General features: G+C 44.8%; 1 protein-coding gene across 2 annotated transcripts in view; it reads right to left on the bottom strand.

The window, feature by feature from the left end:
• Positions 1–23,911, bottom strand: part of BicC (protein bicaudal C) — a 170,048-nt gene that overhangs the window by 115,601 nt on the left and 30,536 nt on the right. For both annotated transcript variants that reach the window (XM_050196711.3, XM_050196712.3), the window contains exons 2-3: positions 6,820–6,866; positions 1,382–1,451 (exon numbers count right to left, since the gene is read on the bottom strand). In XM_050196711.3, coding sequence (XP_050052668.1) covers positions 1,382–1,451; positions 6,820–6,866 — 117 coding nt within the window. The remainder of the gene's footprint in view (positions 1–1,381; positions 1,452–6,819; positions 6,867–23,911) is intronic.

The following is a 23,911-nucleotide window of genomic DNA, read 5'->3' as shown; positions in this document are numbered from 1 at the left end:
GCATTACCGTCAACAGTCATAGAGAGAGATGGGTTCTGTAATTTTTTGCATTCCGCCCACATTGAAATGCGGCCGCCATGGCAGAGATTTGATCCTACGACCTCGTGCTTACGAGTGCAAAGCCATTGCCAATAAGCCACTACAGTGGGCCAGCCCTGGTGTAGCAACAAAAGCTTTGCCAATGCCACCACGCATCCATGATATGTTCAACATAAGGTAAATTATTGGCCGACAATGAAGTTTACAAGCTTATGCTAGAAATACGATATCCTAAAAAAATATGGCCTACAGAATTCTAGTAGAATCAACAATTTTGAAAGAATATATTGATTTATGGTTGATGGAACATTTTTGACATCTCAAAGCAGCACAAGGGCTAAGGGAAGCACAGTGGAAGGCTCTGGATTAGTTTTACCGCTTGCGGTTTTTTAACGTGCACCACATACAGAAGCGTTTTTCCATTTACTAATATTGGAATGCGGCCATCATGGCAAAGCGACCCGTGGACTCGTGCTCAGCCACAAAATTGCATATACACGAGCCACTGCAATTTGCGCTAGTAACACCTTGTATTTCTTATATAAAAGGACCTGTGTTATTTCTGTAGCACGGCAGGTTGCTTAGTTCATGGAAGAACCAGATGCAATCATTATATGCAACACACTAAAGGAAGCCACTGGGTACCTATCACGCAGCTTGTATTGAAAAAAAAAAATAACAGCGCAGCACGTGGCTTTCAATACACCCCATGCCATCTGATCTAATCATGCTCGCAGTAAACTGCACATGCAGTTACAGGGTTCATGACCTGCTCACATTTTCTCAATCATCACTCTCTTTATCAGAATTTCGATATCGTACTGTTGGAGCTCTGCAAGCCTTTGCTTTCCTATAATGCTCGTCGGTAGCTCAACACCATCTTGCATGAGAAGCAAGACCTCTCATCTACTGATGAGAATTGTAGGGAAGCAGTCTTGCAGCACTCCAAAGGCATGATATTGAAATTCTCAGAAGGTGAGCGACTATCGAGAAAATGCGAGCAGGACACGAAGCTGCAAACACTGCGACTGCACATGGGCAGCAGTTCACCGCGGCTGCTGCTAGATGGCACAGCATTTACGAGAAGCCATGTGTTAGGCTTTTTGCATTTCGTTCCATTGTGACAGTATACCACTGTGCACTGCTTGCATTTAAAATGTTACAACATGTTTCCGCATGACTGAAATAACAGATGACCGACGATTATTCTGGGGAAATCAATACATCAGGTTTTCGTTTATGCTCTCATAAAAATTCAAACTTGATGTCTCGCAATTTAAGTTCAAATAGAATTGCATATGCTTTATATTTCATTGTGTAGTTAAGATGTTCTAGTGCTCACCTTTTTTCGATTTTGCACCAGCCTTCAGCTTCGTCGGCCATGAGATAATGGTGTCAGTGGTTTCCATGATCTATACCAGAAGAGAAAAGTATGCTAAACAGTACTCTTAGGACTGAACTGTGCCACCTTGTAAGCACAAAAATGGATATGTGTGTTACTAAATTCACAACACCTTCATTGAAAATTATACGACATCTGCAAGATTGCCACATAGCAACTCTTGAGCTACACAAATATGCACCACCTCAATACTACAAAGGGAACATTGAAACTTGCACTGTAGGCATGTTCAAGAACCAGTAGGATTGTTATAACCTTTGGTAGATCAAGCAAGATCATGAATTGGTTGCTGGGAATACTGGTTGCTGAATGTTACAGGGCCTGCAGTCAGTGATCTCAGTGGTGCTGTAAGTAACACAAGACATAACAAAAAGGACCAGCCAGATGGATAGATGAGTAGTCAATCAGCACCAGACTAGTGCTGTGTACAGAGCAGAGGTGAGCAAGTGCCCCGATTTGTTTGTAACCTCATTTGCACCATCCTCACTTCACCTGCACATTGAAAAATTTGACCACCCTCCCTCGCGCTCTGCACAAAAAGCTTTACCCACCTTCTCTCACCCTGAAAAGGCTACTATCCTCTTGCCTTCCCTTTCCTACAATTTCAAATAAACCATCTGCCCGTCCCGCGAGCCTAGTTTGGGTGAGGAAGGCTCAGTGAGGGTGTCGATGTCTGGTACAGAGGCATTCTCTAGAGGACTGAGCAGACTGAAGACGCAGACATGGACAAAATTGTTGCCATTCATTGGAGAGCCCATTAAGTTTTGTGCAGTGAAACTTGAGTGCACAGCTGGTTGCTTCACGGTCTGTTATGCGATAAAACTGCAAGAACATGGTGCTGAACCCATTTGAGCTTGGGAATTCTGGAACAACATGACAGTGCATCATCGCAACAACAAAACTGAAAATTCCTCAGCCTATTAGTGAATGAATGTACTGGAAACAGCCACACTAATGCAGGGTGTCTACCAACTAGACATTTCCAAATTCCCCGAGTTTTCCAGGTTTTCCCCGAGCGACACAGAACTTTGTTTTATGTCAAGACGTCGCCCGTTGCCGTCACTCTAGTAAGCATGTTAAAAATGAAAGAAGACTTAATTCAGTTAGAATAATAAGGAGTAGCGTTTACTTTATTCAAAAATAAAACTGAAGGGAGGGGTTAGTGAAAGGCATAGTGAATAAGATATGTTCGAAAAAAAAAAATTTTAGAACACATTGCAAATCAATTCGAACATTCTCAAATACAAATAAAATAGAGATGCATACAGAAGCAAAAATTTTCCCCCCAATATGAGCTATTTCTATCAACTGATAGCAAGCTCATTGGTGCGATGCCCGAACTTTGTGACAAGTGAGATGGCAAGTCAACCACAGCTGGCAAGTCAACCTCAACTGTCCTGACATACTCTCAACCCGCACACAACGCCTCAGTGTTGGGTTTCACTGCTTTAAAGAATTTTGTTTTGGATGAGGAACACCTGCATCTCGGCGTCGGCCAACACTTTTTCTTAGGCTCAAGCTTCAAAGAAGCCACGGCACACTTCTTTTTCAATTCATTTCTCAGTGCGTAGGTTCTTTCTGCTCTAGTTCTTCCACCACACATTCGCCTCCCGGGCCATTCGAAGCATCTTGATCAGTTGTACAGCCAACGTCCGAATTTTTGGACTCCTTAGGGGCCGCGAAAACGTCGGAAAATTGGGGGAGTTCGAAAAATTTAATGCATGTCCTTTACTGCCCGTAAGAGCTCAAATCACCACAGGCACATCTGAAAATCCCTGAAGGCCTGCTTTATTTGGCATATCGATGCTAGTGCTGTCACAGAATATGGCGGGTGCACGCATGTATAATGAAGGAATACATGCTGTGTCCCGTGACAATTGCCCCTTCCTACGCGTGTTATGCTGCACCGCAATACTTTTGCGTATGCTTCACCGCGTAACACGGCTGTATTGAGGCGAAGCTGACTTTCGTGAACCGGCATAATGCAACGCGTCATGCTTTCCGAGCTTTGAAGCCAATTGCGAGGAGCACAAAGGCGGAGTTGGTGCAATTGATAACAGTGGCGAATCCTTTCAATAAAAAACACGGCACCGAACGGCAAGAACCTCGAAGCAGCTAGGCCTAGCGTTGCCGCGGTGGTGGCTACGGCTGCCAGGAGATCTGCGTGCGAGAGCGCCGGTTCGAGGTGGCTAGGTAATCAAAATGGCGGCGGTGGTGGCTGATTAATGCCGTTTCGGACCTGCGGTCACTGCAATAAGTCCGGAAAATCGGATGACGAAGGATTCTTGCATCCGAAATTTCAGACGCTCTTATACATAGGCTCTATGGGGTACGTGGTGGTGCCGCGAAGCCGTCCGAATTATCGGGCGTCCGGAAAGTCTCGTTGACTGTACACTGTCAACTCTTCCAGCCGACGACACGGCGTCGAAGACGATTCGTTACGATTCCTCTGTTACTAGAGCCAGCATTTCCGCGACTTTCGTTCCCTTTCAGTAAAGCGGCATCTAATTTTCCCCGATAGAAGCACAAATTCCCCGAGTTCTCTATTTCCAGACTATTCAAAATCCTTGAGAATTCCCGGTTAGTAGACATTAGACACCCTGTAATGTATTTGCTCGCTGAAGAATTACTTAAAACATGTAGAAGTTGTGTCAATGCCTGGTAAAGCAGACAGAACAGGCTGCAGCATAAGCAAAGAATTTCACTGTCAAATGTTGCAAATGAATATCCTGCAAATGGTGAATGAGAAAGAAAACTTCAGCCAAGCATGGAGTCTTCATGTATTGAGAACAAGCACAGGCCATGAGGCAAGTGTAAAGGTCTCAAGGTAACAGGACAGGTCGCCACAGAAAGAAGGTGACAATCGCAAGATCAGAAGTGGAAGCAGTAAAGTAGCAACATGCCAATGCAAAATGGGCCAAACCTCAACGAATGCCAAGAAACCTTAGCTGCAGTAAAAAGCGAGCGAGCATTGATTTCGGCAAAACGCACACCTGTGTAAACTTATGAAGCTGCGACAGGACACAAGCAAGGTATGCCGAATACACACTATGTTTTGCCAGTAGTACATGGCACACTTAGCTGCATCCAGAGCAGAGGCTTCCGTTGTCAAAAGTTTTAGCAGCAATTTGTGTAGAATTGCTGCACATGTGCAGCATTTGTTCAACCATTAGTGGCCTTTTGGCCAAGGCATGGTGAACGAACAGTCTCAGTGTTAGGAATCAATGGTAACACTTTCAGTAAATTTGAGTAATGATTCACTGGCTATGGCTAATGAATCATGGCAGTGCAGAGACCTCAGTACTTTTCATATCCCAAATTCCTAAAGTAGCTATGAACAGATTAAGGTGCAACTTGCAGTGTATTAGGAGTGTCAAAAGTGGAAAAAAGTGTGAGAGTATACTGCATCATATATATATACATACATACATACATACATACAAAGATGAGAAGCACAACTTCGCAGCTATCTTTGGTATATTTACCTAACAGTTTTGGTCGGTGGACCAACCTTTTTCAAGGGATACAGTAAATTTACGCAAGTCTATATACTATTTAGGTGGAGAAAGAAATACATGCAAAGAACGAAAAAAACAAAAAAAAGAGAAAGTAAAAGGCATGAGAGAGAGAGCCTAGGGCAAAAAAAGATGACTCATTGGTAAAGGGGTCATTCACTGAGCCTTCATCCCTACCCTAATTATTGGCAGTGCACAGGTGGCTGACGCGGTCCCCGTTATGTGTGCTTTTACATGAATGATGAACACGCAAGCCATTTTGTGGTGTCCCAATCAAATTTAGTAGAATGCGTTAAAGAAAAGGACAAGAAAGAAAACCTGAGGGCTAAAGAGCTCACTCATCGGTAATGGGGTCATTCATGGTGAATTCACGGAGTCATTCCCCTCATCATTGGTAGTGTTCAGGTATTTGACGCATTCCCCAGGTCAGGTGTCAGGTGTAAGAAAAGCAATTCTGGACACATGGTTGTACATGGTAGACGAACACGCAAGCCATTTTGTGGTGTCCCGATCAAACAAAGGCATTGCAAAAGGAGTACTTTTGCAATGACTTTGTTTGATTGGGACACCCCAAAATTTCCTTTTGCAATGCCTTTGTTTGACCAGGACACCACAAAATGGCCTGCGTGTTCATCTACCATGTAAAACCATGCGTAACGGGGACCATGTCGACGACCTGGGGAGGTATTCTGTAAGAGTCCACCTAGTGTACATGTCCATTTCGTCTGCTGTTGAAGTTCCAATTCGCGGGGCTGAGCAGCGAGGCGCCACAGCCAATCAGCAGCAGAAGAAGAAATGGACATGCATCCACTAAGTGGACTCTTGCAGAATACTTCCCCTGTACACTGCCAATGATGAGGGGAGCGATGAATGCACCGTGAATAACCCTGTTACCAATGAGTCATCTAGTTGGCCCTAGGCTCTCAACCTCATGCCCTTACCTTTCTTTTTCCGAGACTGCTGCAAGAATTTACTGTATCCCCAGAAAAATGTTGGTCCACCTACCAAAACTGTTGGGTAAATAAATCAAAGATAACTGCAATGTTCTGCTCATCTTGCCAAATATGTTTGGGCCATTTAAAAGATCCACTACACACCACACATACCAGACACACTGCCCCTCAAAGAGGCAGCATGTGTGTAGAGTAAGCTCCTGAACAACCCTTTACAATGTAGTGAATGCAGTTTAAATCATGGATCCAGGACTTCAAATAGGTGCGATGTAATGCTTTAATGCATTCCTCTCACATTTACCGCAAAATCGCCACTGAACTTTTATGCCCATTCACTGCTCTGCCTTTTCCCTTATTAGCTTTCTCTGCTGCACTGCTCATTCTTTGCTTTGTACATGGCTCTACTAGTTAATCCAAGGGGATCCAATCAAACCATTTATTACAAGTGTATGTGAACCTGTAACGTAAAGGATAATGCTAAAGATATGACATCTTGTCAGCAAAAGTTCATTTTCCTCATATACGTGCAATGGTGCAATATTAGGGTAACATTTTTATGACATGACCTAGCAACTGGACAAGTTTACGATGTTCAATAATTCTTGCATGGCTCCTTTAAAGACTACGTTAATGGGAAAGTCTGCATAACGTCCAACCCTAGCGAGTAGTATACATTCGCACACAAGCATTTTTTTTTTTTACCCTATTGAAGACCACAGCATGCAACTATTTTTAAAGGAACATGACAATCAGACATTGAACAGGAAGCCAGGGAGAGTAGAAAATAAGGAATTGCGAGCTAACAAAACATGAAGGAAAACAGCAATCAGCATCTATGAAGTAAGCGCAAGGGGGCCCGAGTGTTGAAGTCTGTCTGGAACAGCCTTTATACAAACAAACACTACTGCACCTCTTTGAAGAATCCTTCTGCCACAGTGGGTGCGTCACAGCCAGTTTCTGCGATAGTGGAAAAAAAAAACAAACTTATAAATGGCTTGCGTTAAGAGCTGTCTAGACATCAGTTAAGAGTGCCTATGCATGTCTGCTCACAAGCTTTCTGAACAGCATAATTTCCAGAGTTTTGATAAAAGGCAGCAAAGAAGTACAAGCAAACACTCATAATCAACGTAGGCTTTTTATAGGAAGTAATGGCTTTAGTCAATAAGCCTGCATCATGTAACACTATTTGCAAGAACATCGAAATTGTGCAACAAAGAGCTCTATCAGCCTATCTGCGTCTGCTGCAGAATTAATGCCTCTCCCAGTAATCTACATCTATTTCTGTCCTGTGTCATAATTCCATCCTATGCTTCGACAATAGCAGCCTAAACAAGAACTAGCAAAGTCAAATGCAGTAATGTCACAAGACATCTTAAAATCCCTCAAAGGGTCTTTCAAAAGAGTTCCACAGTTTTCAAGTTCCCAACTGCCAGTCACCAAGCCTTGTACAGAAGACGCGAATTATAGTAGAACCTCGATGTATTCCTGTTATGTCTTCCTAGCTCTTGCACTGAACAAGAAGAAAGGAAACAGACGGCCCGATTTTTATTAGTCATATCATAAGAAGCCAACAAACAAAGACACCAAGGACAGCATAGGGGAAACTGCGTGTACTTGTTAATTGAATGTAAGAAACGATAAATTAACAGAAATGAAAGATGAAAAAACTGGCCGCAGGTGGGGCACATGGGTCTTCGCATTACACATGTGGTGCTCTTACTAGTTGAGCTACTATGGTGCTGTTTTCTCATCCATTTTCTGGGGTATTTATGTTTATCTACTAGAACCAAACCTGGGAGCGCCACTACTCACGGCCTGGACCGCGAGTGCTGGTTTTTAGTAGATAAAAAAATACCCTGGAAAGTGGATGGGAAAATTGCGCCGCGATAGCTCATTTGGCAAGAGCATCGCACACGTAATGCAAAGACATGGGTTCGTGCCCCACCTGCGGCCAGTTGCTTTTTCATCTGCTTTCATTTCCATTTAGTTATTCAATTCCATTAATAAGAACTCGCAATTTCCCCTATTCTGTCTTTGTTGGCTTGTTATGAAACTGAAACACCAGTCCCAATAAGTTCCCATAGGCTATGTGCATTTACTGCTCATTAGTTACATTTATCTTTCCAGTCCTTAAGTCCAGAAACTGGGACAGCGCATCACCCATCGGCAGGACCTATGTTGAACACCACATGACACCCCTTAAAAACTGACTTTGCACTCTTAAATTTTGCTGAAGGGAATGTGGCAGGTGCTGCACAGTGAAAATGCACCTTTTATATGGTCAACAACTTCAAGGATACAAATGAGGACTTCCAAAAATAGTTATGTTTTAGTCTGAATGCTCATTACACACTTCAGACAGTGTCAATGCCAGTGGACAACAGCTTTCATCACTTTCAAAGTTAACCAGGAATGATAAGTGAACATAATCTGGTATAACAAAGCTAAATGCAAGCAATCTATATGCCAAGTATGCAGAAGTGGGCAAATAGTAAGTAATAGTCGAATGCAGGTGCAATTAAGTACCACACCTGTACCGACTAGTGCAAAAAAGACAGCTAATGATCAGAAACAAAGGATCAGCTTTATACACAATATAATTGTCCTTAAAAAACTGGAAGGCTATCCTCTAAACTGCAGAACACGATTGCAAACAAGCATTCCAAAAAAAGAATGGCTGCATGCTATACGACTAGCTTTCCAAGAATGCGAAACAAATAGTTGCCAAAAAAAAAAGAAAAAAAAAGATAAGTGTGAAAAGGAAAAGGCTTTTGTGCTTCCATTGCAAGGAAGACATCACAGGTTGCAGTGTAAAAGATAACTACCACATGACTAGACTGTGAAAGACTTAATGATGGACTACAAGCAGAAATCGCAGGTTGCCACATAGGCTTCCATCACAAAACCAAAAACAAAGCTTGCATCGCCTAATTTAGTTCTACATTGCTTTGAAAACTAGTTGGAACACTTCTGTCTGCAAAACGAAGTATTGCAAATGATCAGAACAGTAACCAGACTAGCATCAGTCTGTTGCAAAATATTTGATTAGATTCAAATATTCGAAAATACCGAATAGCTCCTTTTCAAATACGAATAGTCAGTGTGGTATATTAGATTCGTATTTGCAACTTCGAATACTTGCCCACACCTACAAGCATGTAATAGTTTTGATGGCACTTGTTGCCAAGGAAATTTACACTCCGTGCGAGACGTGATGATGCATCATCACAGACTGCAAAAAAATTTCAAATGCCACCAGACGATGAGGAAATCCAGGAGGAAAAGTGAATGCAAGGAACTGCCATGAAATGTTAAACCTGTATCTGTATTTAGGAAAACAAAAGGTGCTCTTATATGAATGGAGTAGAGAAATGGACTTCTCTACCCAGATAGAGGGAAGTGCTGATGCAAGCATGTGCCCGTGCAACTTGATCAGGCAAGTACTTTTCAAAATCGTTACAGGCCGGTTAACAATAAGAACAGACTTTAAAAGTTGTTGCGTCACGGGTTTTGCTAGAGTCGGGTGAGGTTAATGTACGCGACTTATTCAATTCAAAGGCACCACCACATACAGTGGTACACAATTGTAAGCATCAATTGCACACATGATCTGCAGGTTGAATCAATAATAAGATATTGTCACGGAGAGAAAGCATATGGAGCAAATATATGTAGAAACTATTTACACATAAAGGTGCTGTGGCATACATGCAAGGTTAAATCTTTCCTTACAGCTAGAAATGGGATAATTTTTAGTGCTTTTAAGTTTCAAAGTTTTATTTAAAGATGTGAACATGAAATTGTATACTGATAATGGGCATACAACAATGTCAACGTGCTAAAATTTACAATTCAAATACCGATCAGCAGCAACTGATTTGAATAGATGCAGTAATGCAATTTCACCAACCTTTGTAACCTCTGCAGAACTTTGCCATGCAATGTGTGCTAAATTTGAGGCCACACATACATGTTACATCCGATACGTACTACATTTATGTACAGTGCACACTCGGCACTTAATCACGGACACAGTGTTCCTCTTGGAAGAGCTATTCACGACAAGATTGAACTACAGGTGGCAGCACCGTCGCCACGTTAGTGTGAATAGGTGGTCGACGGCACATATTGAAATGTACATGGCGGTGTTCCACTGAACTATTTGGCCCGATTTTCTGCTAATGAAAAGCACTTACTGGATTCTATTTATATATTGGCTTCCAATGCCACAATTTTGCACGCAATGCACAGAACATTTCTATTTACTTGAAACTAGCGCACACTGTCATTGAATGGGCACTGGCACTAAGCCAGACAGTCTTTTTCAGCACTTTCTTGGGGGGTTCTTGAGCAGGTTTCTCTTGCATTCCACCTACTCTGGTAATATTTTTGCCCAAGTTCATAAATATTGCATTCTCTTTGAATCTCGCACTGGTTCGGAAAACTATTTCTGTAAACAAAGGTGAATTAGCAAGTTATTGCACAATACATCACAAATTCTACGTATACAACTCAGTTTCTTTTTTTTTATTATTATTCACTGTGATATGCAAACAGTCAATGAGTCGACTTAAGCAAGTTAGGCCATTGTGAGTGACAGTACAATAGTAGGATCAGGTTGCTTCAGACGAGAATATGTTTATTGCAATTGCACGATTATGCAAATGACTGATATAACAACATTCTATTAGTTGAGAAGATAGAATTAGGTTGTTTTATTTCAGCTATTAATGGCCACTGTCTTGCGTCAAGCTAACAATGCCACAATGAAGACCAAAGGGAAATTATAACCACCTTTAACTCAGTGTTATGACTGCCTACAACTGGGGAACGCCACATCAGATGATTGTCATAGCAAAACTAGAGTATTATTTCATTTTGTAACAGCAAATCAAACTACAAAAGCAAACAATTTAATTGCAAAACAATAGAGAGTTTTAGAATAGGGGCCCCAAAGAAATAGCGCCGAAGCAGCTACGTTTGAGTTTTGCGTCAGGCACACTATTTCACGGATTTAGCGGGAGCACCGAAAAGCTACCCCAAAAGATTTTCATCAACAAAGATGGCAGCACTCATCGAAGCGACGGCTCTAACCTAGCACCAAACTGGGCTCGATTCATGGTAATGCGTGAAGTTCGCAAGCTAGAAGTGACTGCAGTTATCTCTCTCAACTAGCGTGTGTTGAGAAGATCAATTCATTAGACACCGCTGATTCTGAATTCAATTGATTTCATGGCTCGTAGGCCTAACACTGCTTAGCTTGGCCAGTGAAGGCACACAAAGTTGGTTACTGAAAAATCAGTGCAACTAATTCCTTGCTGTTAATAGAATAACCTTTAAATTGTAATTAAATGCAAAGACACGAAAGTCAAAGTGGCTCATATCCTAAAATGGCATATTTTATCGAATTATTTCTAATAGCTTGTCTTTGACACTGTAGTGGTGCTGTCAGCGCAAGACGCTATCCACAAACGCAAAGCCCTATTCTAAAACTCGTCACTCCTGCGCGCCCCAACGCTAACACCCACAAAGGTCTTTGGGGCCCCTATTCTAAGACTCCCTAATGAATTCACAGTAGTGGCATCAGAACCACATGTTAAAGAACACCTCTGGTCACATATTTACTAGGAGAGTCATCCAATTAATATAATGCAGGTATTGTAGTGTAAAGTATGACTTGATACGATAAGACATGGACACCCTTACGAGGGCCTTCCTCACCCTCATCTGCCCTCACCCTCATGTGAGGAGGTAAAGGACGAGGTGAGGATTGCCTTTGGGAAGATTGGTAAGGACAGAAGTTATGAGGTGAAGTCAAGAGAGGGTGTGGCGACGATGCGAGGCTAAATGAGGAAAAGGCAGTTCATATTGTTGGAGTACAGAAAAGTCACTCAGATCGTATGCATGGTGGGCTTAAAGACAAGTTTTGACAAGCGCTGGCAGAAAGCCTCTAGGTCAGCTATATGTTAAAGCCCACTTTTAACTAAGTCCAATGGCTGTCGATGTTAGTTTTAGCTAAACCTATTGAAACCTGTAATCATTGAAAGCCGCAACGAGAGCGGGAGGAGTCAGACTTTTTGGCGTCACTCCGAGATTATTATTACTATTTTTTAGAGTGCAGCTCTTAAAGGGACATTAAAAGCAAATACGAAGTCTATAGACTGCAAATACCATTCCAGAAACCTCGCAATGCTTGTTTCGTGCCAAGAAAAGACTTTACAAGAAAATTGCATCTGAAGGGTCCGAATACTTTTTTTTTTTTTGAAATTCAAATCTCTTGCCACCCAGCCGGGGGAGTGGTGATGTTGCATACGCCATCACCACCCTTTGCTGCCGTTGGCGAGTAAAACAGCACCTGACAGATCGCCGTACCGAGTCAAGACTGAACGGTGGATTCGCCGCTGCAGCTGCTTTTTGGTCAAGTGGCTTAGACCATTTGGGAATCCCATGAGATCACATGGAAGTTGAATTCTCTGCTACTTCCAGTTTGTGAGAGTTTCGCGAGCCAGCAGAACCAGTGCAGCGCTACGCGATCGGGAAAGTACTGAAACGCAAAAGCGTAGATGGGCAGAGTCGAGCGAAAACAAAAACCTTTCGACCGCCCGGGTAGGTGTCAACGATAATTTCAACGAGTTCTTTTTTTGTAAAGTTGAAATAAAACTGGCCAAGTAACGTTTTATTTCATCTTATAAAACAATACAACAATGTTTTTTCCAAAGCGCAGTTGAGTACTAGGGACAAAGTTTAACTGAGGAATGCTTTCGTCATCCGGCAAGTGCTTGAATGCCCCGGAAGAGTAACCATGTCCCTGCATTCACCGCAATTTCTTAATTATTAAGGCTCTGTTCAAGCCTTAGATATTCTTGAGCAGTAATCTCACTTTAGCGCGACTTAGTATTTGCCTTTGGTGTCCCTTTAAGCGCCCGTTCCTACATTGAGCGTCGGCGTCCCTCAGCGTAACCGAGCTAACAATGAAAGGGGGAACGCGGTGCACAGCGGGGGATGAAAGACTGCGATAGCGAAAGAGCGCGAGGAAGAAAGTAGAGAAGGAGCGTATGGCGAAAGGGTGAGGAGCGAATTAGTGTTGCACTAGACTACGAGCTGGCGCCATAGAGTGCGCCGTAGTGCGACGATTACGTGATTACTGAGGCATGCAGCGAGCTCTGGGCGAGCGCGAAACAAAGCGCTGGCGTGTGCTTCGGAGCCACATCGCACGCGCTACGTCGCCCGCGTCGCCGCCGCTAGAGAATGCGCTCCGCGCGAGACTCGCGTTCCCATGGTTCGCACTTGCTTTCTGAAGAAAGAGCGACGCAACTGGTGTAATTCAGAACACCTGAAGAGCTGCGCTCAAATTTCGCTTTAGGGAGCATCGTCATCGTCGCGAATTTTTTTTAACCGATCGCCACCTGTCAGCGCGCGTACTTCTTTACCCGAAGTGAACACCCTGTAATTTACCTTTTCTTGTTCTAATTAAATGGACAAAAATATGAGTGAGGATTTTCTGGCACTGATAGCGTTTGTTGACAATTATAGGAAACACCAACATGAACATGTCGGTAATATAGCTAGAGCTCGTCTACAGTAGAACCAAAACTTGTCATATGCGCGAGCTTAAGAATAAAACAAACGACAATCGAGCGACTATACAGCTAACATTCATCTTCAGTGTTTTAACTCAACTTCCACAACGTCGAGCTGCTGCACCGATTTTCAAGAATAAGCACCGCAGAATAGTTGAATGGCTTAAGTAGCACCTTCGTATGCACGAATTCCAACCAATTCTGTTTTGAAATCCCCATAACCAGCCTGAAACATTCGGCATGAAAAACAACGTACGCAAGCGATAGGATGGATAGGTGGGCTAGTTGGTAAGGCATACATTATATAGCGCCAAAAAAAAAAATGAAAGACGTGGAGAAATAAACACACACCACACGCGCTCCAGAGCGCGTGTGGTGCGCGTTTTAGCGATTTATAAGCAAGACAGCTCTGACACATTCATGTTCCGTCTAGTTCGCCAGCCATATGCATGCATTGTAAAAAATAATGGTCATCTTCGTGCTTTTAACGAAAATTAATGAATTCTGGGCTTTTACGTGCCAAAACCATGATTCGATTATCAGGCACGCGGTAGCGGGGGACTCCGGATTAATTTGGACCACCAGGGGATGTGTAACGTGCCACAACGCACGACACGGCGTTTTTGCATTTCGCCCCCATCGAAATGCGGCAGCCGCAGTCGGGATTTGATCCCACGGCCTGATGCTCAGCAATGCAACACCATAGCCGCGAAGCTATCATGGCGGGTGGTAACATAGTTATTGCTGAAAAAGTATGTGTTTAGGCTTTTAGGTGCATTAATGTAGGCTTATTTAACTACTAGCGAAATACGATTACTCTGACCACTGCCAATAAGCAACAGATGTGGTATAAATGGAAGACGTGACCTCATGTTTGAGAAAAGCTGCATTAGTTCCGAGCCACTACGGCTGGCATGCACTCGGAAGAATTCAGCTGTGATAACATGTTCGCATCTTAAGTGGCATTTCGTATTTCTACAAATCACAAGTTTAACATCGCCATCGGGTGATTTATCGCCACGAAAACTCGTGATATTGTTACGCAGCGCGTTCACATGAACGCGACAATCATTGTTAGGTCTCAATACAGCGATAAGCATTCCTTGGACGGCGACGACGTCCGACATAGACTGATGCTCAAACAAAGGAGCTCACTTCGAGGCGACAACTACCGCCTTCCGTGTAGTTACCGGGAAATTACCGGGAAAACCGCTCTACATGAACCTGACAAGCTGAACGAATTGATAAAAAAGGCGAACGTCGAAGGCGAACGTGGGAAGAGCGGCGACTTCAGTTCCCAGATTGTGACGTAGGTGTTTGCCTCGTATGCAGGAACGAGCGGAGATCGGCGGAATGGTGCGACAACCTGGAAGGGATATTGCGAGCGGTTCGACGAGTATGACTGGCCGAGATGCAGTCACCAGAATCCTTAATCTAGACTCCTAGGGAAGACTACCGTGTTAAAAGCGGACTGCTTTGGTGCAGTGAAAGTGGTGCGTTGACGTGTCCTGATGTGAACCCCGACACTTAATATGCTCCTACATGAAGTGGGCTTCCGTGTCCGGAGCCAGTGTAAATAATGTAAAATAAACCCCCTCCTACATTCCTACTACCGGACGTACTCATCAATAATGTGGCAGGAGGATTCCTGTCCTAACGCCACCCCGAGCCGCAACGTACACCATGCAGCTGAGTTGCATTTTGGCGAGAGTGCGAGTAAACTGGCCGAGATTATTTTGGGGAGTCTGAGTGAGCTCTGGGCGAAAATATAGTTTGTGGGTCTAAGTGAATTCATTTTATTTTGCTGACCTAAACAAAGAAAAGAAAATTGTGGCGGGGACGACAATATGATACTATAGATACATCACGAGTGCATGAAACAAATTCACCGCCGATTACGATAATCTGAAATTTGAGCGCAGCTCTATTGCATTTTCATTTCGCGATATATTTGGCTGGTGTGGACAATGACTACGGTTGGTTTTGTGGATCCAGCAGGACTGAATAAATTCTCAGCGCCTTGCGTTAGGTCCGACACATGAAAAAGCATTACAGCGAGCTGGACCTCCTGCGGTTCTATAGTAAATCATGGATAAGTGGCATTACGTAAAGTCAAGCTTCTTTGCGCACTATTCCTGCAGGGAAAACTTGTCTACGAGGAAAGCGATCATTTATTATAGTGCTAGAACAAAAGGACTGACCTATCCCGAACTGCCAAAATTGCACATGCACCAGAGAAACAAAAGCGTGCGAGCAGCACCGCAAGCACACACAAACAAGAATTTGAAAATTACAGCGAAGCTGTTACGGGCTACTTTCTCCACTATCGTGTCCGCGTGTAGAAAAAAAAAAATCGCGAAAATAGTGCAATGTCGGGCAGACCCGCGGCGGAGGTGCAGTTCACCATTAACGGGCCCACCTACACAGCTTCGCTGGTCTTCCTACAGAGTGGAAGGGCACTGGGTTGTCGTTAAGGGTCCCTTTTGCACATGCCATTTTTAGGCGAAATAAATCCAGCACTGCCAAGGTAGAGCGTCATGCTTGTTTGGTTTTTAGAAGGCGTGATGAACAAGAAATACGGAATTTTAATGGCTCGCGTGCATACTCTTTTCTAAATTTAGCGTTTGTAATCGCTCTGCATTCCCTATATTGACACACGCATTTATCCTTTTCCCTGGGACTGTATTTCACCCGCTAACTTAATGTTATCGCTCAGCGCAAGACGCGCCTGCACAATTTGGAACTTACCAGAATGTTATCGTTGATCATATCTGTGATCGAGTCTGAGCGAGCTCCGTTTATTTTGCCAACCTATGGTCAAGCGGCTAAAAGCAAAGCAGCGTGGAAAGCTTTGAGAACAGCAATGGCACTTCAGACAATCGGTGTTGTAAACTAAGCTCACGGGTCGAGCAAATGGTTTATTTTAAATTTTAGAAAACTGAAGGCGAGAAGGCTAGTCACCCTTTCAGAATGAGGGAGGGCGGGTTCAGCTTTTTGCGATGAGGGGATTATTTTTTGTAGGTGAGGGAGGGCGATAAAAATTCACAACGTGAGGGTGAGGACGGTACTTGCAGCGTGAGGGAGGAAAACAGAATTAGCAAATTTCCCCACCTTTGGACATGATAGGAGCGCATGCTTTTTTCTACTGCAGAGTGATGGTCATGCCACCCGTTCATGTTTCGTGGTGTCAGATTATGTAGTGATCAACATATCGTGACACGTCAATAAAGTACAATATTCACGTCTCGCTGCTACCACTTCAGTTTAAGGTGGGACGCGGCATCGGGAAAAATGGCAAAAGGAAAGTTTAGAGAATCACATTCAGTTTCTATAATTATTTATCCGATTCCAAAATATCTTCACTAAAAACCACGTATAAGTGCTCTGAAAATTTGTTGCATCAGCCAAGGTGATGCAATATTTTGCAGAAGTCACGAAAAAAGTGCGTTTTTCGTGCCTCGAGCGGAGTCACGCAGCAATTTGCGTGTATTCGCAAGCTTTTTTCACGTTCGGAAAACACGAGAGCGAATCGGAGTCTTTTTGCCCCTATTTTTTTAGCCAAATTACGGCTGTAAATTTAAAGTCAACATATCCATTCCCAGCGGTGGGCCTTTCTTGGACCAGACCGGCCTGATCTGCCGGTGGCTCCGCAGCACGGCGCTGCGGTCAGCTAGGGAAACGATGGAGCATGTTTTATTAGAATGAAGATATCTGCCCAGCGGTCGATTTAGGCACCATTCGCCTCATTGAAGCCCCTGGGTTTAGCGAGAGCAGGGGGAAAGTAAACATGTCTGTAATAGAGATTAGTAAGAGGCGATTGGAAAATTGGTGGAAGTAGGGAAATTATAAAAACAAAGGCGCACAAAAAGAAAGTTCACAATAGGGGTTCAGAAAATTTGTTTATGGGAATTCATTGTAATTCTTTTTTTAATTTAGGTAGGACATTAGGCAGTATAATAGCAAGAGCTTGGTGGCGCAACCCACCGCCCGTTCCAAAGGGGACGCTCATAACATCCATCCATTCATCCATACATCCGTCCGATGGTTGTGTTTCACACGTCTACGCCGTACGAGCAACGAAGCGTGACAATCAGAACCGCCAACAAGCTCCGGTCATTTCACTCGGAGAGTCTGGACCCCTCACCATGCAGTCCGGACCTCGCCCTTAGCGATTTCCACATTTTTGGTCCGCTGAAGAAGTTCCTGGCAGGACAGCGATTCACGTGCAATGATGAAGCCAAGACAGCAGTCCGACAGTGGTTCCACAGTCAGCCGGACGAATTCTGCCACAGGGGCATCTCAAATTTAGTGCTGCGATGGGAAAAATGTCTGAACCGGTGTGGGGACTACGTGGAAAAATAGTGGAAGGTACGTAGAATAGTAAGTGTACTTGTAATTACCTGTATGTACCTTATTTTGGCTAATAAAACATAGGGGCAAAGACTTTCCGATTCACCCTCGTATGTAGCACGTATTGAGCAACAGAAAGCTGTATCGGTAGTTTTTGATGTTTCGCTATAATTTTCTCATTGACACGCCATCTAATTATAACATTTGATAAGCTGATCCCTTAATTGAGAATTATGCAATTAGTTCGAATGCATAAAATAATCGGAAGATCTCCAAGCGACAGAAACATTACCTTGGCTCTGTCCAGCTACGTGGCATTTGCATATTTTAAAATTTTGGTGCAGGATAGTTATGACACCCTGTATACACCATAAAAAGCCGGAATATCACGCATCGGAAAATTGAAACTCTCCTTGATCCATGTAATAAACGTTTCCCTAGCGCACGGAGTAAAAGTTACCATTTCAAACTTTCTGAAAAGTGCGTGTCAGGATACGGAAAGAAATTCTGTACTCCCCGTGCAGGTGGGAATACGCTAGAAAGAGCGATTTTGTCTAATAATTTGTCTGAAAGTAATACCGGATTTAATGAAGAACGGAGCGAAGCTGTTTATTTACATACGTGGGCAGCACATATTATGAAATCAGGTTTTCTAATATGGCACCACACTACGCCGACACAAGCGCAGCCGCGGCAGCACCTCCGACGCGCATGACGCTATAAGCAAAGAAGCCCAGGCAACGTGCACATACGCCGTCCCACACCCTTTCCCCCTCATCATTGGTCAAACAGGGTTTAAAACAAAGGGCATGAAGGCAAACTTGCTACACTAAGTGCACTTTCTAATTCCACACGCACAAACACACACAGCCTGCTTCACCTCCGCCGCGGATCGGCCCACGTGTTCAGTCCACGCGCCGTGATACGGACTCTTGCCCGGTATTGCACCATCTTCGAGATCGGCGCACACATTCCAACTGCGCATGTGGCGGTCGCGCGGCCGCATCTTCAAAGCAACCTGCGTTGGGGGAAGTCTATGTACACGACGGCGGCTCGTAGCTTTGTGCGTGTTGTGTCCTCGGCCCTCGCTTTGCGTTGAAGCGCTGTATAGCACGAATGTCACTTCGCTCACTCGCTGCTGCTGCTGCCGCCGCCGCCGCCGCGTTTTCTCACGCCACCGTTTTGGCAGCGATTGTCTGCGGTCATGAGTGTGATGTGTTCATATTTGCTGTACGCGCTGACACCATGCTTATTAATTTATTTAGCAAGCGAATGTTTCCTCGTTGATACGGCACATAAAAGTACTATCCTTACTAGGTATGGCTGTATGCTAGTTTTCTAACGCAATCGATGCTTCACCTTTCGAACGAACCAATCTTTTTTTTCTCTCCTAGAAATCAGAACTGGACAAGTAGCATTTTCTTGACTTATAACGGAATACAATAATCTTTATTATGACGAGTGCCTTCGTCATCGGGCTAGTACTTGAATGTCCCGGGAGAGTCTAACCCGCGCGCTACATAAACCTCAATTTCTCGATTAATAAATCCATGTTCGCGACAATAGTGACGCCTTAGACGTTCTCGAGCACTAATGTATCACTATAGTTTGATTTCAGATTTGCCTTCCACTCATAAAAGCAGATGTGGCGAACGGGTCTTTATCCGATGGCTACACACCAACTATGGCAGGAGCGAAATTGAATTTGTTGAATAGGCAATTGCTGACCGAATATTTCGATCGAATAGCTTCAGCACATGCGAGAGATTCGCATTAATGCTCGGAAGAGCATTCTGACGGTGGACGTGAGTTCCTAAGCGGTAATGGAGGCGTTGATATTTATGCGGTTGGCAACATCCCAGTTCGCTCAGTCCAAGCGTACGGGAAGGATACTTGCACTGATGTATCAGACGTGGACACGGACATCAAGGACGAATACCTCCGATCTTTTCTATCATCGACAGTGCGAATCCTCGACATGTCCACAGATTCGGCCGCTCCCGGTGCATCAAGCTGGTCTTCGAATCACTTGGCCAGCATCGATCAGAAAAAGGTTATCCGAGGCACTCAGTGCGACCATATGTGCACGTCCATTAGTGTCAAGTGTTTCGAATTGGGCCACGTGAGTGATGTGTGTAGAAGCCCATATCGTGCTGAAGATGTGGTACTCATCAGGTAGAACCCTCAGACTCACGCCATAAAATGTGCAAATTGCTCCGGAGCCCATGAAGACGCATCCAAAGACTGCCCCGAAGTGGCAGAGGAGAGAAATTGAGAAAAATGGTCAGTGAGAACTCCACGCACAAGGAGGCTGCCAATTCCGTCCGCAAGAAAAGGCGCCGGTTCCGGAAAAGGCGCGCCGCTTCCAGAGTTAGTCCCAGGTGAAAGAGGCACTTCCTTTGCGTTCTTGGCTGCAAAACATACCACAGAAAGCAAGGCCCGCACACACATGGTGTGTCTCCCCGAGTACATCCACGCCCGTCAAGGAATGAAGCGTCATCCAAGGTGCGTCCAACCTCTTCGGCTGTTGAGTGGCCTTCGCTGCCCCAAAGGGCTTCAGGTGGAGATGCTTCTTCGGCATTCCTTAAGAGTCAGGAGGGTAATGAAAGGCTTGGAAATGAAAAGGTGATAGAATTGCTGAAACAGCTAGTAAACACTATGCATATATTGCTCTCCGGATTAGGAAAGCCAATTGCAACATCTGTAGTGAAGGCGTTAGATGCAATGGCGCCGCTATTAGCCGCTCTAAAGTAAGGGTGGCAATCATGGCTCTCACGATAACAGTGGGTATTGGAAGAGACGATGCATCATTCTGTTATGTTATGGAATGCTCAAGGTCTAAGCGGCCGTCTGTATGACAAAGGTTCAACGGGTTGTCAAATACCACTTCCCAGTGATTGCGATACGAGAGCCAAATTCACCGTCGCAATTTCACCTTTCCGGATACGTTAAACTATGGTCCCGTGAAGACGTACACAAGAGCCAAGTGTTAATGTGTAAACGCAAAGATATGACGTTCGTTCAGCATACGACCAATCCACAATGCAGCAATGAATATATGTGCGACACTAAAACTTAAGGTAGTTGTGTTTATCATCGGCGCCTATACATAATGCATAGACAGACTTGACCTCTCCTACCTATAGAGAGTGTTGCAAGGTGCCCTAGGTCCTCACATTAATTGTTGGCGACTTAAATGCTCACCCTTACTAGGGAAGTGCCGCAATAAACTGTCGTGGCAAGAAATTGACGGATTTCGTAGACACTGAAGGTTTGACTCACCTACATCCGTGGCACTTCCTACGGCAGTTGCTTAGACTTGTGTCAGAGCCTCCTGCCCTCTGCCAGCTCGGACGTAGAAACACGTGGGAGTAATCATATGCCAGCATATGTGCAGACGAAGTTGTTTGTGCAATCAACTGTGTCTGCTGTACGCTGCACTGATTGGTCCACATTCTCTACGCGTGTCGAAGTGATGTACCCATAATACTCTTCATCTGATATAGAAGACATTGTATGGTCAGTGCAGAAAACGGTTTATCAGTGCACCTACATCAAGAACGATAACTGATATTGAATATGACTGCTCCGCGCGATCCGTCGTCGAGCAGAAAGGAAGTGTAGGCGAACTAAATCTACATTGGGCCTTGTTTTATGTCAACGAGCGCACCGAAAAATATGGCGCCACCTTCAAAAAAATGGGAAAGAAACGGTGGAGGACCTGTTCCTCGCCGGGTTCTCAAAAACCACTGTAAGATCTGGCAGATAGTACGAAGTCTTCGCACCACTCCTCAGCAAAAAGATTTCCGTGCTCTAGCACTTGACCAATCTCTTGACGAAAGTACAGGGTATTTCAACATGTCCCACATTGGATCGACCTGAACTCGATCTGAAGATTCTTGTCTCGACCTTCCTTTTATGATGCTGGAATTGGACGCTTCACTTGCCGATTCGAGACGGTCCTCTTGACCTGGACCTCGCGGTATTTCATATACTGCTCTGTGTGCCACCTTGGCATGGAACGTCGAGAAGTCCTGCTATCGTACTATAACGCCACGTGGTTGTCCTGTACAGTTAAGAAGCAGTGGAAAACCAGCCGTTTGGTGGACCTCCTAAATCCAGGAAAAGACTAATTTTACCGGCTAGTAACTTCAACTAGCTGTGTTGTAAGGTGATGGAACGGATGGTGCTCGCTAGATTAGAAGGGTTCATGGAAAAGAAAGCTTTATCCTGAAATGATGACTGTATTTAGACGTGGACAGTCTGCTATAGATGGGGTCATTTATCTCGTGTCCACGATCAAGACGAAAAAAAGGAGGCACCGACTTGGAGCAGTTTTCTTAGATATGAAAGACGCCTATGACAATGTACTTCACAAAGCCATTCTTGGTGCCCTCAGTAATTTAGGCATAGGCGCCCGTCTCTACATGTGCATTGTTAATTACCTAGATGGTCGCACAGTCTTGATGTCCACAAATGATGGCGAAACGAGAAGACACGTTGTGGTCCGCGTGAAGTGCCTCAAGGAAGAGCACATGCTCAGCCCGGCCCTCGTTAATGTTGCTCTTATTTATCTTGGGGAATTAATTCCCGATACAGTACGCATCGATGCCTACGCAGAAGACATGCATATGGGTGTCCCGAGTCACGCGACCGCGAATTCGTGCAAGATTGGAGCGAGCTGTTTGCGTAGCGTCTCAGTGCCCGCAGTGTTACGGACTGCAACTAGCCACACATAAGTGCGATGCTTGTGTGTCGGTATCCGATTATCAACGGCAATGTCATTCCATATGTGACCTACCACAGATACCTCGGCGTTGTCATTGACAATGGTGTTTGTCGAAGCGTGAGGCAATGTTAAAGGAAAATTAACTGGGCTTGCTCAAGTTTTTCGCTTTCTGGCCGGCATGAAGTGCGGCCCACCTGAGCATTCGCTACTCCCGCTGTACCGGGCTCTACGTCGGCTACATACGGTGAGGAAGCCCGCGTAACTCCTGTACCTTTCTTTCTACGATGCGAACCTCTTCCGAGTATTCCTGCGGCTGCTATGCCGTCACCGACGTCACCCCTTATCGACATTTCCGGACATACAGCCGGGCACCACTTTCTGAATTCTGGGGTTTAGCGTGCCACAACCACGATTTGATTATGAGGCACGCCGTAGCCCGGCATAGCGGATTAATCTTGACCACCAAGGAATCTAACCTGCCCCCAATGCACAGGACCATTGAGGTTTTTGCATTTCGCCCCGATCGAAATGCAGCCGCCCCGGCCGGGATTTGATCCCGCGACCTCGTGCTTAGCAGCGCAATACCAGAGCCGCTAAGCCACCGCGGCGGGTGTACTAGCAGTTTTTTTCTCGAGAGCCACTAAATGCCAAAAATCTGCCGTACTTTACCCATAGGGGCATACGTGGAAGGTCAGCAGGGGCAATGTCCAAAATACGGGTATGTGTCTATCCCCGGTATTTCTAAAAAATCGCGAATACCTATCGTGGGCATCATACGCAACACTTGAATATGGGTCGAAAGAATATGGCTCGTCGGTGAGTGTGTATACAGACGGATCGGTATCGTCGTATGTGTCAGGTGCGGCTTTCGTCGTGCCTGCGCATGAAGTCTTTCGACGGCTTCGTCTGCGTAACGAGACGACACCAACATCCACAGAACTAGTGGCAGTTCACTATATTTCACGACAGCCTCGTCACGTATGGAATGTCTTCAGTGACGCGAAATCTGCTCAGCAGCTACTTCGAGTTATGTAAGAAAGCTCTTACAGAGTGTTGGCTCTTCAAATTACCGAGCTATACACTATAGCGGAAGAGAACGGCCACTACATTACATGTAAATGGATTCCCAGTAACTGGTGCACACGGCAACGAACTTGGCGATGCCGAAGCGAAGAAGGCACTCGAAGATCCAGAGCCACTGCTTGCAGTCTAGGCTACTATCAAAAGTTCAGCGCAACTGTGCCAGTATAGGCCGCGTGCACCGCCTATAGAGGCGCCACTGATAGCCACCTAGCGGGCGCTTCCAACAATACGCGTGGGAGCAGTAGCAGACGACAACGCTT

The sequence above is a fragment of the Dermacentor andersoni genome, chromosome 1 (genome assembly GCF_023375885.2).
Source record: "Dermacentor andersoni chromosome 1, qqDerAnde1_hic_scaffold, whole genome shotgun sequence".
Lineage (NCBI taxonomy): Eukaryota > Metazoa > Arthropoda > Arachnida > Ixodida > Ixodidae > Dermacentor > Dermacentor andersoni.
This window is presented reverse-complemented; position numbering and strand designations above follow the sequence as displayed.